Source organism: Sebastes fasciatus, chromosome 9, assembly GCF_043250625.1.
Source record: "Sebastes fasciatus isolate fSebFas1 chromosome 9, fSebFas1.pri, whole genome shotgun sequence".
NCBI lineage: Eukaryota > Metazoa > Chordata > Actinopteri > Perciformes > Sebastidae > Sebastes > Sebastes fasciatus.
The window spans coordinates 14,911,775-14,926,594 of NC_133803.1; the positions used below are offsets into that span (position 1 = coordinate 14,911,775).

Below are 14,820 nucleotides of genomic sequence, written 5' to 3' on the forward strand. Positions count from 1 at the left end.
GCGCCAATGAACACATGCATTCAGAGCAACACACACACACACACACAGGCACTCTCCTTTTCTTTTTGCTTTGGTATTTGCTCGAGAATCCATTCTTGTGAGATAAACATGTACAATTTTCAGTGACTTGAAGCTTGTGTCAACATCACATGGTAAAAGTAGTAAACACATAAAGCTTATTATATCATTTCTAATCCAGCCCTTTTTAAGCTCTTTACGCATTCTTGAGATCAGGTGCCGTGGTACAGGCATACAGAGAACCGAAGCGAAGGCCAGCGATGCTATTAGCACACAGTTGGTGGCCAGGTCAGCATTCCTCTCAGGGAGAGAGAGGCCTTGGCATGAAACCGGCAGCAAGAGCTCAGCTGGCAGAAACCTCTAGACAGTTCTGCTTTCCTTTTCAGCCTTTGTTCTGCTCGTTTAATCCCTAATTATAAAAGGAAGGAGGAATTACTTAAAAGTGGAACTGATTAATGGACTAAACCACGTACAGTGTGCGTGTCATGCAGGTCTACAAGGACAGTATGTGCTTGATAATGGCCTCAAAGTATATTGGCTGAACAAAGTCAACCCCCTATTAAGGGAACTTAATGACATAACAAATAGGACCTGCATTACCATACACGGCACGTCTAACATTTTGATGGACCAACTCTAAAAAAGTTGAACTTTTCTAATCACAGACCAAAGAGAAGGTTACAAGTGCATAATACTGTATATTTCTTCTTTTTTTTACAGATAAAAATACCATAAATTCATATATAATAGGATAATAGTGATAAGCTTTATCACACCCATGGAATAACTTTAGAGTAAATATATTCAGTCGGTATGCAGTGTGATTGAGGGTAATCTAGGTTTGACTCTTGAAGCTAACATTAAGTACATTGTGTTTTATAAAAAGGACCAATATGTAATATATTCACTGTAATAAATAATAAAATGACCATGATATATCAACAGAGATTAAGGAAACGTGCTGAATTGAAATACTGGCTTCTCCAACAACAATGCTACAACCAGTATGTTCTCTTTTTGAAATTTCCATTCCTGTCCAGAACGTCCGTTTTTGTTTTGGCCGGTGTGATCAGGTCCACTGCCCATTTTGACACCCCCTTCCCACATAGGAAACAAATTGGCATACAAACACAGCCTTCTGCAGCCGCCATGGAAGCAAACAAATGAACTGGATCAACAGATATAACATCAACGTTAGATTCTACCGACCAAAAAAAGCCTCTGCACATCGCTCTGTTGTCCGTGTGCAGCGAGTATTTGAGACACACAGCCGGTGAAGTGATTCTGACTGCTGCTCTTGGCCAAAGGCTAACGCCATGATGCTAACACATGCTAACTGCTATCAGTCACATCGGAGGAGTGGACGTGCCACTGCTTCAATGTTTTGAATTTGGACTGTGGTACCCATTTTAAAATGCTAGCTGTCAGTACCACACATTGTTCCTTTAAATGTATGTTACAGGGCTACATTTTGAGTCTCTTGAGGTGGTCTTTTGATGTAGTGCCCATGGAAATGTTACAAGAACTCCATTTGTATAATGGGCATCAAGGTGTCATACCCTTTACATTTCGTTCAACCTCATCCGTCTTAAAAAACGACTGTACTTGGAAATGAACCCACTTCTCAGTCACACGTGCCTATTCTTTGCCAACTAGCAATCAGTTAAAGCTGCAACAGCTTTAAGTGTTCTCTGAAGTTTTTAGCCTTAGTAATCGTATCATCGCTGGAGGGTTTTGGCTGCTCTCCACTCTGAAATATGCTACAGAGCAATCTGCCAGTTGACATTAAGCGAGGAGTGGGGAGCATGAGGGGCTTGTTGGCAGACGCTACAACAAGAGTCTGTACATTAGGTGAGCTAGTATCTCATATTTAGTTTGTATCAGTTTTTTTAACTGAAGAATTTTCTTGAACTCTGTCATCTTCTTGATAAAGAAGTGAAAGATTTTTCTTTTTTCCTGACAGCAGTGGGAAGAAGTGGAACCAGTGGCAAAATAGTTTTAAGAAAAAACAGATTTTAGGAATGACAAACTAACAAAGGTTATGTTTTTTAAGGCTGTCAACGTTAACGTGATAATAACGCATTAAGGCAAAGTCGTTTAATCGTTTTAACGCCACTAATTTCTTTAACACATTAACGCAATTGATTTTTCGGAGGTTGTATCGAGTGAAGATACTGGCATCATACAAAACTAGAAAACCTAAGGAATCCATTGGCACCGAACATGTAGGAGGCTAAATAATGCTATGAATATACACTAAATGTTGGTGTCATGGCCATTTTCAAAGGGGTCCCTTGACCTCTGACCTCAAGATATGTGAATGAAAATGGGTTCTATGGGTACCCACGAGTCTCCCCTTTACAGACATGCCCACTTTATGATAATCACATGCAGTTTGGGGCAAGTCATAGTCAAGTCAGCACACTGACACACTGACAGCTGTTGTTGCCTGTTTGGCTTGAGTTTGCCATGTTATGATTTGAGCATCTATCTTTATGCTAAATGCAGTACCTGTGAGGGTTTCTGGACAATATTTCTCATTGGTTTGTATTGTTAATTGATTTCCAATAATAATATACATATATTTGCAAAAAACAAGCATATTTGCCCACTCCCATGTTGACTATTAAATGCTATTAAATACTTGACAAATCTCCCTTTAAGGTACATTTTGAAAAGATAGAATATGTGTGATTAATTTGCGATTAATCACGATTAAAAATTTTAATCCTATTTTTTTTTTGTTGCATTGTACACATTTATGTCAAAATTCATCACAGCAGGAAACTGGGACTCACCATGCTGTTGAGCTCTGTATCATCATAGCCGTCACATAGATGTGTCCCAGGCCCCCCAAGGGGCTCAAGACCATCCTCATCCCACATGTAGGTTCCACCAGAGCTGTTGGAGGGCGACAGCTCCACAGATGAAGCCTGAAGGACATCACCCGGCTCTGAAGACAACACCAGTGGTCCCTGGGAGTCCTGCATAGGGCTATCATCTTTATGTCCTGCAGAAGATATATAAACACAGGGTTGAACAACTGACACAAATGTAACACAAAAATTTCCTTTCAATCTGTTTTTTTTTTTACCTGCAAGATCAATAGAGTCCCAGTCCAGGGTCTCATTGAGAAAGCTGTGTAAGCGTGTTTGAGTAGCGCTGCCAGTTTTCCTGTTGTCAGGCAGGTCCCCATCACTGAACACATCTCCCACAAAGTCAAAGTCATCTAGAAACTCTTCACTGGTGTCGCCTCTGTCTAGAGATGAGGCAGAAGATAAGGACATGTCCTCCAGAGTCTCGCCTGCTGTCTGGCCAGAGCTCTTCCTGAGCACACCACTTTCTCCTCCTTTTCCAGCTCCCGAGCTTCCGTCACTGTCACTGTGTGAGTCTGCTTTGTCAGCCTCACCAGTCCGCTCAGTGTCTATTGCTATCCCTAATAGCCCTGCACATTCAGGGGCAGCTGAAGGTCTGATATCCACCTTGACCCTACCTGGCAAAAGAGGCTTGGCCTGTCCAGATCGAGCCAGCCTAAAGCCCAAAGACCCACTGCTGCCCAGTGATTTGGTCAGCACACAACTGTGGAGCAGAGGCTTCCTCAGAGCGCTGGGAGTAGTGGGTGCTGGAGGGACCGAGAGGGTGGGCAGGGAGGAGGCAGCTGAAGGAGTTCTACTGTACTGAAGTCCTCCAAGTCCTCCACCTAGACTTCCTGAACCTCCAAGGCTACCATTCAGGCCTCCGAGTCCTAAACCCACTCTTCCATTGCTTAGCTGAGGGGGTTTGAGGAAACTACTCCGAGGAGTCCGGAGCTGAGTGTTTGCCAGAGGCTTGGCTAGCTCCACAGCCCGGTTAAAAGAGAAGGACCGTATCATAGGCTGGCTGGTGGGCGAGGGAATCTGCTTGAAGTGAGTGAAGCTGTTCGACCGCACCATGTTGTCCAGATCCAATGTCTTCAGGCTGTCACTGGACTGGGACAGGCTGTCTTGAGAGCTACTTCTAGGAGAGCTGGAGTCCAACTTTGGCCGCACAAGGCGGGACTCTGACCCTGTTCGAGCAGGAATGCTGGAGCCATTAAGGCCCATTTTAGGACCTCCATTCAGTGGGCTTTGGCCTAGCTTGGTCCCTACTTGGGGACTCAACTTCAAGGATTGCTTGGGGATGGACTTCGGACTGGAGACGGCCACCATTAAAGCACCTGATCTCCTCATCTTGGGTGTAGCTGGGGAGCCATTCTTTACCTCCTTTGTCAGAGAGGGAAGCTGTGCCAGAGCCTTGTCTTCAACTCCATCCCCAAGGCTAGACGGGGTGGTGAGGCTCGAGGGGGTCGTCACCTCATCTTTCTTCCATTTCAGGGAAAAAGAAGAGGCACGGATTATGCCATTTGGGCGTGTTCCAGCGGGAGTGGTTTTAGCATCCTGGGTAGAGGTGGTTGGCTGTGTGTAACCGTTGGACAAGGGGCTAGCGCCACCAGACGAGGAGTGTCCACCGAACTTAGGCAGTCTGGATACCATGGCAGACCTGATGGGTGCTTTTTCTTCCATTAGATGCCAACAAAGGCATGGAGGAATGTGGAATCACACACAACTGAGGAGAGAATACACAAAAAGACAGCACAAGAGATGATTAGATTTAAGTGTGCATGATTTGACTTGGGACACTGACAATCAGCTTTATATCTTACTTTGAGTGGTTAATATAGTACAGTTTTATCCTGTCAATGACAAACAACACTAATGCAAAGTTCCATTACAGGTTGAGTGAAAGGTGAAAGTCAAGTGTAGTTCAAAAACACACAACGCAGTCAGACACACAAGCACACACTTGCCAACGTATGCCCTTATTTGTAATGGTATTATAAATCTCTGTAATGATAAACAGTAATTATACTAAGGGCAGTCCTGTCCACTTGCTGCAGTGGTTGCATGTCTCTCTCCTTTTAAAAGATCACTGACTGTGAGGAGCATTAGGGATTAATCTGGCAAGCTTACAGGGTGACTTGAGACCTTGTCACGGCAGGTCTGGCTTGATGCTTTCACGTGGTCATGTGAGAGGCATAAAGGCTAAACTAATCTCTGTCTTTATGCAACTGGTACAGGGCCACAAATTTCAATGGCACATGGTAAATCTGATGTATCTTCCTTAAAGGGATAGTTAACATGTTTTGAAGTGGGGTTGTACTGTATGAGGTACTTATCCAATGTCAGTGTATTACCTATAGTAGATGACGGTCGGCACGCTCCCAGTTTGGAGAAGCAGACAGGAGTTACCGCACGGAAGCAAAGCAATGTACTGCTGTCAAAATCAATATATGTTTAAGTGTACGCTATATTAAAAGTATTTTCACCACTTTACCATACCGCCAGACAGCCCTTTCCGATGGGGAACTGAAGCTGTTATCTATGCTCTCGCTAAAGCATATATACTGTACAGCAAAATACAGTCTCTTTTCAAAATAAACCTCCAATGTAGGTTTACTTAGTTTTTAGGTGTACTTATAAAACAAAATTAGTTGGTTAGGTTTAGGAAAAGGTCTTGATTTGAGTTAAAATAAGTATGTTTCTTAAAATAACTACATTTGTTACCTAACATGCGTTCATAAAGTACGGAAATTACGTAACAAAACTACAGTAAAATAACTTGGTTTCTCATGGGCCACCAACAGTTTCCTGGGTGAAAGTCCTGTTGGTTTGATTGACCCATCCAACCTGTCATTTGCTTTGACCATCTATTACTGACTTGGATGGGTTACAATGGAGTTAGTCCAAAGCAGGGGTGAAAGTAGGCTGGTAAGGTACGGTACTCCGTACCACTAAAAGAAAATGTAATTTTACCCTGAAGAACACAGGAGTTGCTTGTCTATCACTGCTTCAATCAGTTAGTTTGTTTGTTATTGTGTGACTTTGGTTTGGATTCACCAAAGTCACACAAACAAACTAACCAATCGATGCAGCTGCAGAGTAGCAACCCTCGTGCAAGGTGAAATTACAGTTCTTTTCAATGGAGTCTGGTTGCTTTGGTGAGAGCAAAGATGGATACAACGACTTCAGTTCCCCATCAGAAAGGACTGTCTGAAGGCAAGGTAAAGTGGTGAAAATATTCTTAATATAGCGTATACTTAAACTGATATAGATTTTTTTAGGTGAGCCTTTCCTTTAGGTGGCTGAAATATGTTTTGCTGCCAGCTTGTCCACAGCAGTACATTGCTTTGGTTCTGTGAAGTAACTCCTGTCTGTTTCTCCATCTACCGTCATCGTATTAACGTATTAAATATACACTGACTATGGAACCTCATACAACCCCACTTCACAACACCCAAACTATCCCTTTAAACACTGTACTAAGTACTTGTGACTCTATTCAAATCAGACAGCACAAATGTATGAAACTAAATCCAGTGAAGGAAACAGCATAGTGTGCTTGTTGTGATCTGTTTGAAACCATGTAATTGTTACATAAAATCTCCCACATCTTAAGGGTAAATAAAAGGAACAAACAGGACATTCTTAATGAGAAGTTAATAGAATAATGAGCTTTAACGTTTTTGAGGAGTGCCACGCATGCCACGACCTGTAGCTGGCACTGGTTTTGGAGGATATGGCGCCAACACGCCTGGCCAACAAAATAATGGGCAAACGGATAGACAAGGCCTGGGGGACAAGGGGAAAGCAGTGCTGGGAAGGTGGCCAGCCCACTGTGAATAGTGAATGGAGGACGTACAGCCGGTAAAGCCAATGGGCTGTTTCCTGCTACTCATTGTTAAATTCATTCAATACAAATCAGCCATGTGACAAGCGTACATGTGTTGTGGTGCACCTGCGTGTTGCATCCATCTGGCTAGTGCTGGAAGATTATGAATAGGAAAGTTATTGAGATCCAGATGGCTGGTGCGGTTAGCAGAAAGTGATCCATCTGCATTAGGGAGCATAGCAGTTACTAAAAACTGTCTATGGACTGTTGCCCCCCATAGAAAATAAATTATTGTTGCATCAAGTAATATTCACGAATACTAATTCACTTATAAGTAGGGCTGTCAAAGTTAATGCGGTGATAACACGTGATAACATATTCATTTTTAAGCCACTAATGTCTTAAACAGATTAACGCAACTTGCGATTTTTAAGTTGTAGCAGGCCCAGTCTTAAAGCTAGAGTGAAGATATTGGCATCATATCATATATAAACTAGAAAACCTAAGGAATCCATTGGTACCTACCAACCATGTCATACTAGCTTGTTGGGAAGGAGGCTAAATAACGCTCCAAACTTGCACTAAATTTTGGCGTTTTCAAAGGGGTCCCTTGACATCTGATCTCAAGATATGTGAATGAAAATGGGTTCTATGGGTACCCACGAGTCTCCCCTTTACAAACATGCCCACTTTATGATAATCACATGCAGTTTGGGGCGAGTCATAGTCAAGTCAGCACACTGACACACTGACAGCTGTTGTATCCTGTTGGGCTTGAGTTTGCCATATTATGATTTGAGCATATTTGTTATGCTAAATGCAGTACCTGTGAGGGTTTCTGGACAATATTTGTCAGCATTTTGTGTTGTTACTTAATTTCCAGTGATAAATATATACATACATTTGCATAAAGCATATTTACCCACTTACACATTAATTTGTGATTAATTGCGATTAACTATGGACAATTATGTGATTAATCGCATTTAAATATTTGAATCGATTGACAGCCCTACTTTTAAAAAATGCCTGCTATATTGTTGATTCACAGTAGATCAAGCGGTTTCTCCCATGTGAGTGGATCCTTTGACAAACTGGCACAAAGATACAAAGGCAGATACTGGGGCAATAATCCACTCAACTTTTGCAGCGGTGGGGGAGGGGTGCTGTGCTACGATGTGGGTCTAAAACTCTGTACCACGCTGCCCCACATTTCCATGCACAGACACACGTGTCTACAATCAAAGAGACACACTCACCACTGCCACAGAAGTCTGGCTATGACACGATCCTAATCTGCTTCATAAACACACATGGACACAAACACTAAAACGCACAGATACACACAAAATCAGGTCAGCATGTGCAGGCAGGGCAACCAAAGCCTCTTTGCCCCCGGGAGAGGGTGGTGCTTGTGTGTGTGTCTATGTGTGTTTAATGGGTAGCAATTAGATTAGGCCTTTTTCGCTACTGTGAATGCCCCGAGAACTTCTCAAGTTTCATTCACATCCAGCGTGGCAGATCACTATTGCATAGCAGCAAATCCACACACTGCTGTGGCAAGTGTTTATTCATCTGGGTCATCTCACTCATCCCCCAGCCACTGGAAGATATCCGTCTGCTGTGAAGGAGTTTTCTTTGATGTTTTTTTTTTTTTTTTACATAAGTCACCATAAAGAAATCCACAGCTTCTATTCTTGTCATATTATAGTTTTGCTGTAATTATTGGGCTGTTAAATATAAAAAGAGGTGCAGTCAATGAAAAGTAATAGTCGAAGTCTGCATTTAAAGTTACTACAAAGAACGTTTAACTGGTTATGAAACGGTCTCAATTTAATACTGATGCCTCTGTATGACCTACAGTAAACGAGACCATCAGCGAGAACATTGGCTATTTCTATATAGTTATTCGTAATGCTTGTCATTGGTGCCACCAGATCCTTTAATATAAATATGCAATCACTTTGCCTAAATAAACACTTTTTTCACAAATCAGTAAATATCTTGTCAGAGAATCAGAAAATAATACAAGTATCTGACCAAATTTCAGTAGTGAAAGTGGTTCAGTGGTTCGGTTACTCAGTGCTACAGACACAATATGGTTGATACCCAGCATTATTCTTTAATACTAGTACAAAGACACAGGTCAGCTTAAGAGCACCACAGATAAACAACAGCCTAGCGGACTGACACACATTCAGAGGTAGGGCAGTAAACCGTGCAGGCCATCTGTCAAACTCTCATATATGAAAGCCGGCCCCTCCCCCCCCCCAGAGTATAGTACTGTAAATAAATATCCCAAAGCTTCAGTAACATCAACAGCAAGGCTTGCACTAAACCCCATATTAACCACGGCCGAAAATGTGCCTCTTGTGGCTCTGCACTGCATATGAAGCAAAACGTGGAACATTGACAGGTCGATTGGATGAATAATGTAAAGAAAACAGTGCAGGAAGACACAGTCCAACTGAAGTCAGGATTATTATCGTACTTCTATATCGTGAAAACAGAATGTTACAAGAAAAGCAAATTATGTACACTGCAATGAGAAACCCTCTAACAAGCCTGAGTGATGTTGATTTCATTTTAACCTGGTTCTACATTGAGGTCTACAGAGATGGTGTAAATAATTAAGTTTATCTTTGTTTTCTGGTCTGAATTCTTCACTGCACTGAGAATTGGCAAACAACGGCAAAAAAAAAGAGTTGTATCTCAAAGTCCCAGAACCTCAGTTTTATATATTCCGTCTGTTAAGATACTGTTAAATATAGAGTTAGAATGGGAGAGACAGAGAGACTTCAGGCACACTTGTCCCACAGAGAGATCATCTGCTAGACCTGCAAATTAGCATCTCAGCAGGGATCCCTGTGTGTGTGAAATGAGCAGGAAAGTGAGATGACATCTTTTCTTACTCTCTGTCGTACAGGGAATGGGAGCTTCCTGCCAGTGAGGCTATTTGGCCTTACTTCATTTCCGACTCAGAGGACAGCCAGACAGACAGAAAGCACCTGGCAGAGATGCGGGAAAGCTGAAAAATCGGATCCGCAAGAATAAGGTCGCTCATTACTCCTCTGGCAAAGCTTTCACTTTTGAACTGCACACACACTACAGAGATGCATTCTTTAGGAGTAACAGGATGGATGCAGATAGGATGTGACAGGCCGAAAGGCTATGATCTATTGGGTCATCGGGGCTGTACGCATGAATGGAGGTGCTCCACTACGCGCAGTAAATCCCCCATCCTGCTGTGTATCCCTACAGCCCGTCTGTCCCCATCTCCCAGTGTTCATAATTCCCTATCATTACAAAGTCTCAGCACCATCTCTCTTTAGCAGAACGTCAGGCTGCATCCATCTTTTCTCTCTTACCTTTCCTTCATTCGATTTTGAAAGATTGATAAGGGGGAAACTTTATTTGACTTTATTCAGACTGTGGAAACCCCAGAGGAGGATCCAGGAGCTATATAAAAAAAACAATCCCCTTTCTTTAGTATCTTGGAAAGAAAACAGTAAACAACATCAAAAACTGACATTGAATAACTTGTGTACTGCTTATTAAACACGAGTATGAAGCGAACTGTGACTTCTGTGTACCATTACACCCCTAGTATACTTTACTGCTAACTATTTTCCAAAGCATGGCAATGTCAATGCATTCCCCTGCTTTTCTGTCAGTCATTTATTTATATTCATTATAACTCCCGAGGCCCGCAGGATTGAGGGCGATCCCGACTGACTTTACTGTCTTTCAGAGGCCCTAGTAGGTTCAGTTTTAGGGCTAGAAGTGTAGACACAGATATGATATGAAACTAAAAAACCTAAGGAATCCATTGCTACCAACTATGTCATGCTACCATGTAGGGAAGGAAGATAAATAACGCTCCAAATTTGGGCTTCATTTTAGTGAGGAAAAACTGGCATGGCCATTTTCAAAGGGGTCCCTTGACCTCTGACATCAAGATATGTGAATGAAAATGGGTTCTATGGGTACCCACGAGTCTCCCCTTTAGTCAAAATTAATGTGTTAGCTATTGTTGTATGGATAATATAGTTTAAAGGTAGAGCTGCAAAGATTGATTGATTAATAGATCAGTTGTCAACGATTAAATTAATCGTCAACTATTTTGATAATTGATTAATCGGTTTGAGTAATTTTTAAAGAAAAAAAGTACAAATTCTCTGAATCTAGCTTCTTAAATGTGAATATTTTCTGGTTTCTTTACTCCTCTATGACAGTAAACTGAATATCTTTGAGTTGTGGACATTTGAGGACGTCATCTTGGGCTTTGGGAAAAACTAATTGACATTTTGTTCCATTTTCTGACATTTTATAAACCAAACAATTAGTAGACTAATCGAGAAAATAATCAACAGATTAACCAACAATGAAAATAATTGTTAGTTGCAGCCCTATTTAAAAGGTTTGAAACCAGTGTTAGCAGAGGTGTGCCACCTCGCCTGAAATGAAGTCAACCTCTACTAACATTATAAAAAGAGAACAAAGTTATGAAGTAAAACATTAATCTTCAGTAAAGAAGAGCGGCACTATTTCACACAGCATATGCCATATATTTAATGAGTGTGACTATTGTTTAGATCTTCATCTACAAACTATTTCCTGCAGGAGGAAACCCTAAAGACAACAATATTTTTTAACACTTACTTGCACAAGAAATAATCACTGGTGTGCAAAGTTTCACAATCCTAGACATTACTGGCCCTTTCTTTGTCTGCAAATAATTTGGTTTCAGACACATTTTCTGCCACTTTTTTTTTTGCCACCACACGTGCATTAGTACATGTTAGTGCATCTGAGCGTGCCCCACTGGCTAGCTCACGGGCGCCACTCTGCACTGCTCTCACACGGCGGTAATAGCTGATAGCACTGTTCAAACGGACGGCACCATCACGGAAGCGTAGCCCCCACCCTCTGGTTCCCCCCCAGGTAAACGCTGTTATCTCTGTCAGCACAGTTGCTGTTGTTTTCGCTGTTAACGTTGTTAGCACCGTTAGCTGCGAGCCGCCGGCTCAAATGCCACCATGTTGAGAGCTGTGCGGAGGCAATAGAAATGCTCCCAATCACACATTTAGCACCTTTAAAGCCACTATAAGATGAAGGAGCTGAAAACAGATTGAATCATGTTTCATACGGGGCCGTCTCATTTTTCAACAAACAAAAATTTCATCCTGCCATCAGAAGAAATTTAAAGATGCTATAATCACATGAAAATCGAGTAAGTTTCACCTTTTTCAGTGTTTTAGTATGTGGGAATGTACAGTATGTGTATATTGTCTTATTGTGATGAGATCTTGTTGTTGTTGTTGTTTGCTACTGCGGTAAAACCAATTACCCCTCTGGGACAAATAAAGGTTTTGAACTTGAACTAATTGGTAGTTTATATAGTTACATTTTCAAAATAGCTTCCTAAACACAACAGCTGTGTTTGTAACTGCAGAGGCTGAAAATACAAACAAAAAGTAGCTTCAGCGAGGCTTAACAAGCAGAGCGCTTTCTCTTTTGAATAAAAAAATCTGTATATCTGAGCAATTCAAACATGATGAAGACAACAGAAGAAAGGGAGATACAGAAGGGAAAACATGGAGGGAGGGACCGGAAGGATGGTTTGAGTGAGCGAGCGTGAAAAGATGAAGACTCTCTTCTGGCACCGTTTCATTCTTAGTATGATGTGGAGGGCAGCTGTAACTTGTAACTTCTCCATACCTGCTCCATCTTTCTTTCTATATCTTTCTGTCCATCTCGGTAAATCTGTCTTTCATAGCGCCAAACTAATCAATTATATGGATCGATAGTCATAAAACCCCCGTCTGTAGAGCCTAGTTTGTCATCCAGCTGGCTCCACTCTGGATTACCCCAGACTCACACATAACCACTATATCATCCCTCTTGTCTCAGTCAGTATAGATTCAACAAATCCAAGGGCTTGTTTTAACCAACCACAGGGCAGATACATTTTAAAAAAAAGAAAATATGTCAGCCTGATGATATCCAATTCAAAGTCTCTGATCTGAAAATGGATGAAGACATAATAATATAACATTACAATCAAATGACTCTCGTCTCCTGCTGAATCTAAACCAAAGCCCAGTTTCATTTACATATATTGACAGAGTCCAGTGTCCCAGTGGAGTAATAACTAGGCCAGTCATCTGGACAGAGTAGTTGTGGGCCACAGCTCTGTCCCTGAAGAGATTAACAGAGTGCCATTAGAGCGGGCTAATAGAAAAAGACGGGGATGAAAGCAACTCTGACGCTAGGCTAATGTGTATTGAGTGAAAGCAATACTGGGCTGAGCTGCACTGATGCTACGTGATGCTAATCCAATGAGACAGCATAGAGTGTTTGGTAATGCTGTATACTAACTGTGCTGGATCAAATGGCAGAGACCAACAGAGGATACAGTGAGTAGAGAGAAAGTGGAGAAAGTTAAGGTGTGGCAACATGCTATATCAATAACTGTACACACTGCATGTTGTAGTATACTGGACCGCCACAAGTATAGCATTCACACATACAGACACAAAGTCACATCACCTTTTTTTGCTCATGGAAAAGTAGATTAGAAAACATTACCTTAACTCAGTGAACTTATGCTGACTAGTCCAATTATTTTCATCAAAGAGTCAGAGCTAAATCCTGCCATGTCACCCTGCACTCTGTTTCCTCCATCATCTAAACTGAAAGTAAGGTAGAAGCCAAGAGAGGGTAGAGTAGAGCACAGGAACAGGAAGACAGTCTTCAGAGGTCGATCTGTCTGCTGCCTGGCTCTCTCCTTGCATGTGTGCCTGTGTGTAATGTGACGTGTGTGGCGATGGGTGTGTGGGTGGGGAGAACAGAGCCTTTATGGGTGTGTTTAATATTTGATAGGGCATCTTTTAGGTGCCCCATCCAGTGGGCTGCAAGACGAGAGTTGAGGAGAAATGATGTTTTGGGGGAAAAAACACTAAAAGAAGAAAAACATCATAAAGACTCCAGGAAAAAATAGATTATCTGTAGCAGGAAAAAATCTGATCAATTATCCACAATATGGTACAAAGTCTAAAGACTAAAGCCACATTACACTTCGGGCTCAAGACGTTTTACCAACAAGCTAAAGTAGCAATTGTCAGTGCGCATGCTGCTGTATTCCCTATAATGTCATGAGATCACCAGAGGGGATAATAAAAGGAAACAGATCCCGCCTATAGCACTCAGCTGCACATGAAAAGTCCAGTAAAGAGGAATTAGTTGTGGTTCTCATAAAGTTTCAATGCGAGTTTCAATTTCCCCCGTTCATTTCATGGTTGACAGCACACTGGTTCCACTCAGTCAACCGTTTCCAGCTAAGTGCCAGCAGTAAAACCGTACGAGCTTTGCCAGTTCCTCAATACCTCCTGTTTAGAAGTGTCACGTGCCCTGATATATCACAGCAGGGAGTCTGATCCAAACCACATCAGCAACAGTAAAATAAAAAGCTAAAACACAGGGTTTCTAAGGACTAATTCAGCCTTTGCATTGCTTCCTGTAGTGCTTCTATTAACAAGCCTCAATCAAAGTCAGCTGTTAGACAGCTACGTCATTATAGAGTGCTGCAGGAATGAGTCCTAAAACCGGGAAATGAGTTAGCATTTAAGCACTTCCGGTTCCCTCGCCTGGAGGTCAATGGATTTTCTGAATGGGTTTTTAGTTAGATGCCTAAAAAGGTCTGTGGTTAACACAAGCTTAAGAGATTTGAACATTTTGTTCTACAATATAAAATACATCAGTTAATACCCGCGTTAACGCAAATTAGTAATTAGTATCATAAACGTTTCTTTGCCACAGAGCTTATTTTCTGCAATAATCCAAAATCCAATGGAAAAATCCCTTTGGCTTTTTGCCCAGGGAACTGGTGCGATTCTAACTTCCAGGTTGGCCTACAAAAATACGTCATCCCTGCACCACTCTGTGTTGGTGTTCTTCAAAATTGTCGTGACTGCTAATTCTAGCCTGAAAACTTTTTCTACCGTATAACTTTGAACTGTGGAAAGAAATAAAATATGTTTCGTGCTACATTAATTTAGGATATATGCACAGAACCAAGATAGTGACAAAAAAAATCTGAGGCAAAATGAGTCA

At 41.7% G+C, this 14,820-nt stretch overlaps 2 protein-coding genes across 5 annotated transcripts in view; one reads left to right on the forward strand and one right to left on the reverse strand.

The window, feature by feature from the left end:
* Positions 1–14,820, reverse strand: part of ccser2a (coiled-coil serine-rich protein 2a) — a 68,931-nt gene that overhangs the window by 45,191 nt on the left and 8,920 nt on the right. For 3 of the 4 annotated variants that reach the window (XM_074646208.1, XM_074646209.1, XM_074646206.1), the window contains exons 2-3: positions 3,113–4,602; positions 2,817–3,028 (exon numbers count right to left, since the gene is read on the reverse strand). In XM_074646208.1, the coding sequence (XP_074502309.1) occupies positions 2,817–3,028; positions 3,113–4,559 (1,659 nt within the window). In that variant the 5' untranslated portion in view covers positions 4,560–4,602. Of the gene's footprint in view, positions 1–2,816; positions 3,029–3,112; positions 4,603–13,296; positions 13,421–14,820 lie in introns of those variants that run through there. The other variant, XM_074646207.1, reaches the window with a different exon arrangement.
* The window catches only part of sparcl2 (SPARC-like 2), a 30,665-nt gene continuing 22,457 nt past the window's right edge, over positions 6,613–14,820 (forward strand). Inside the window, exon 1 of the mRNA XM_074645392.1 lies at positions 6,613–6,740. Within this exon, the coding sequence (XP_074501493.1) occupies positions 6,613–6,740 (128 nt within the window). The remainder of the gene's footprint in view (positions 6,741–14,820) is intronic.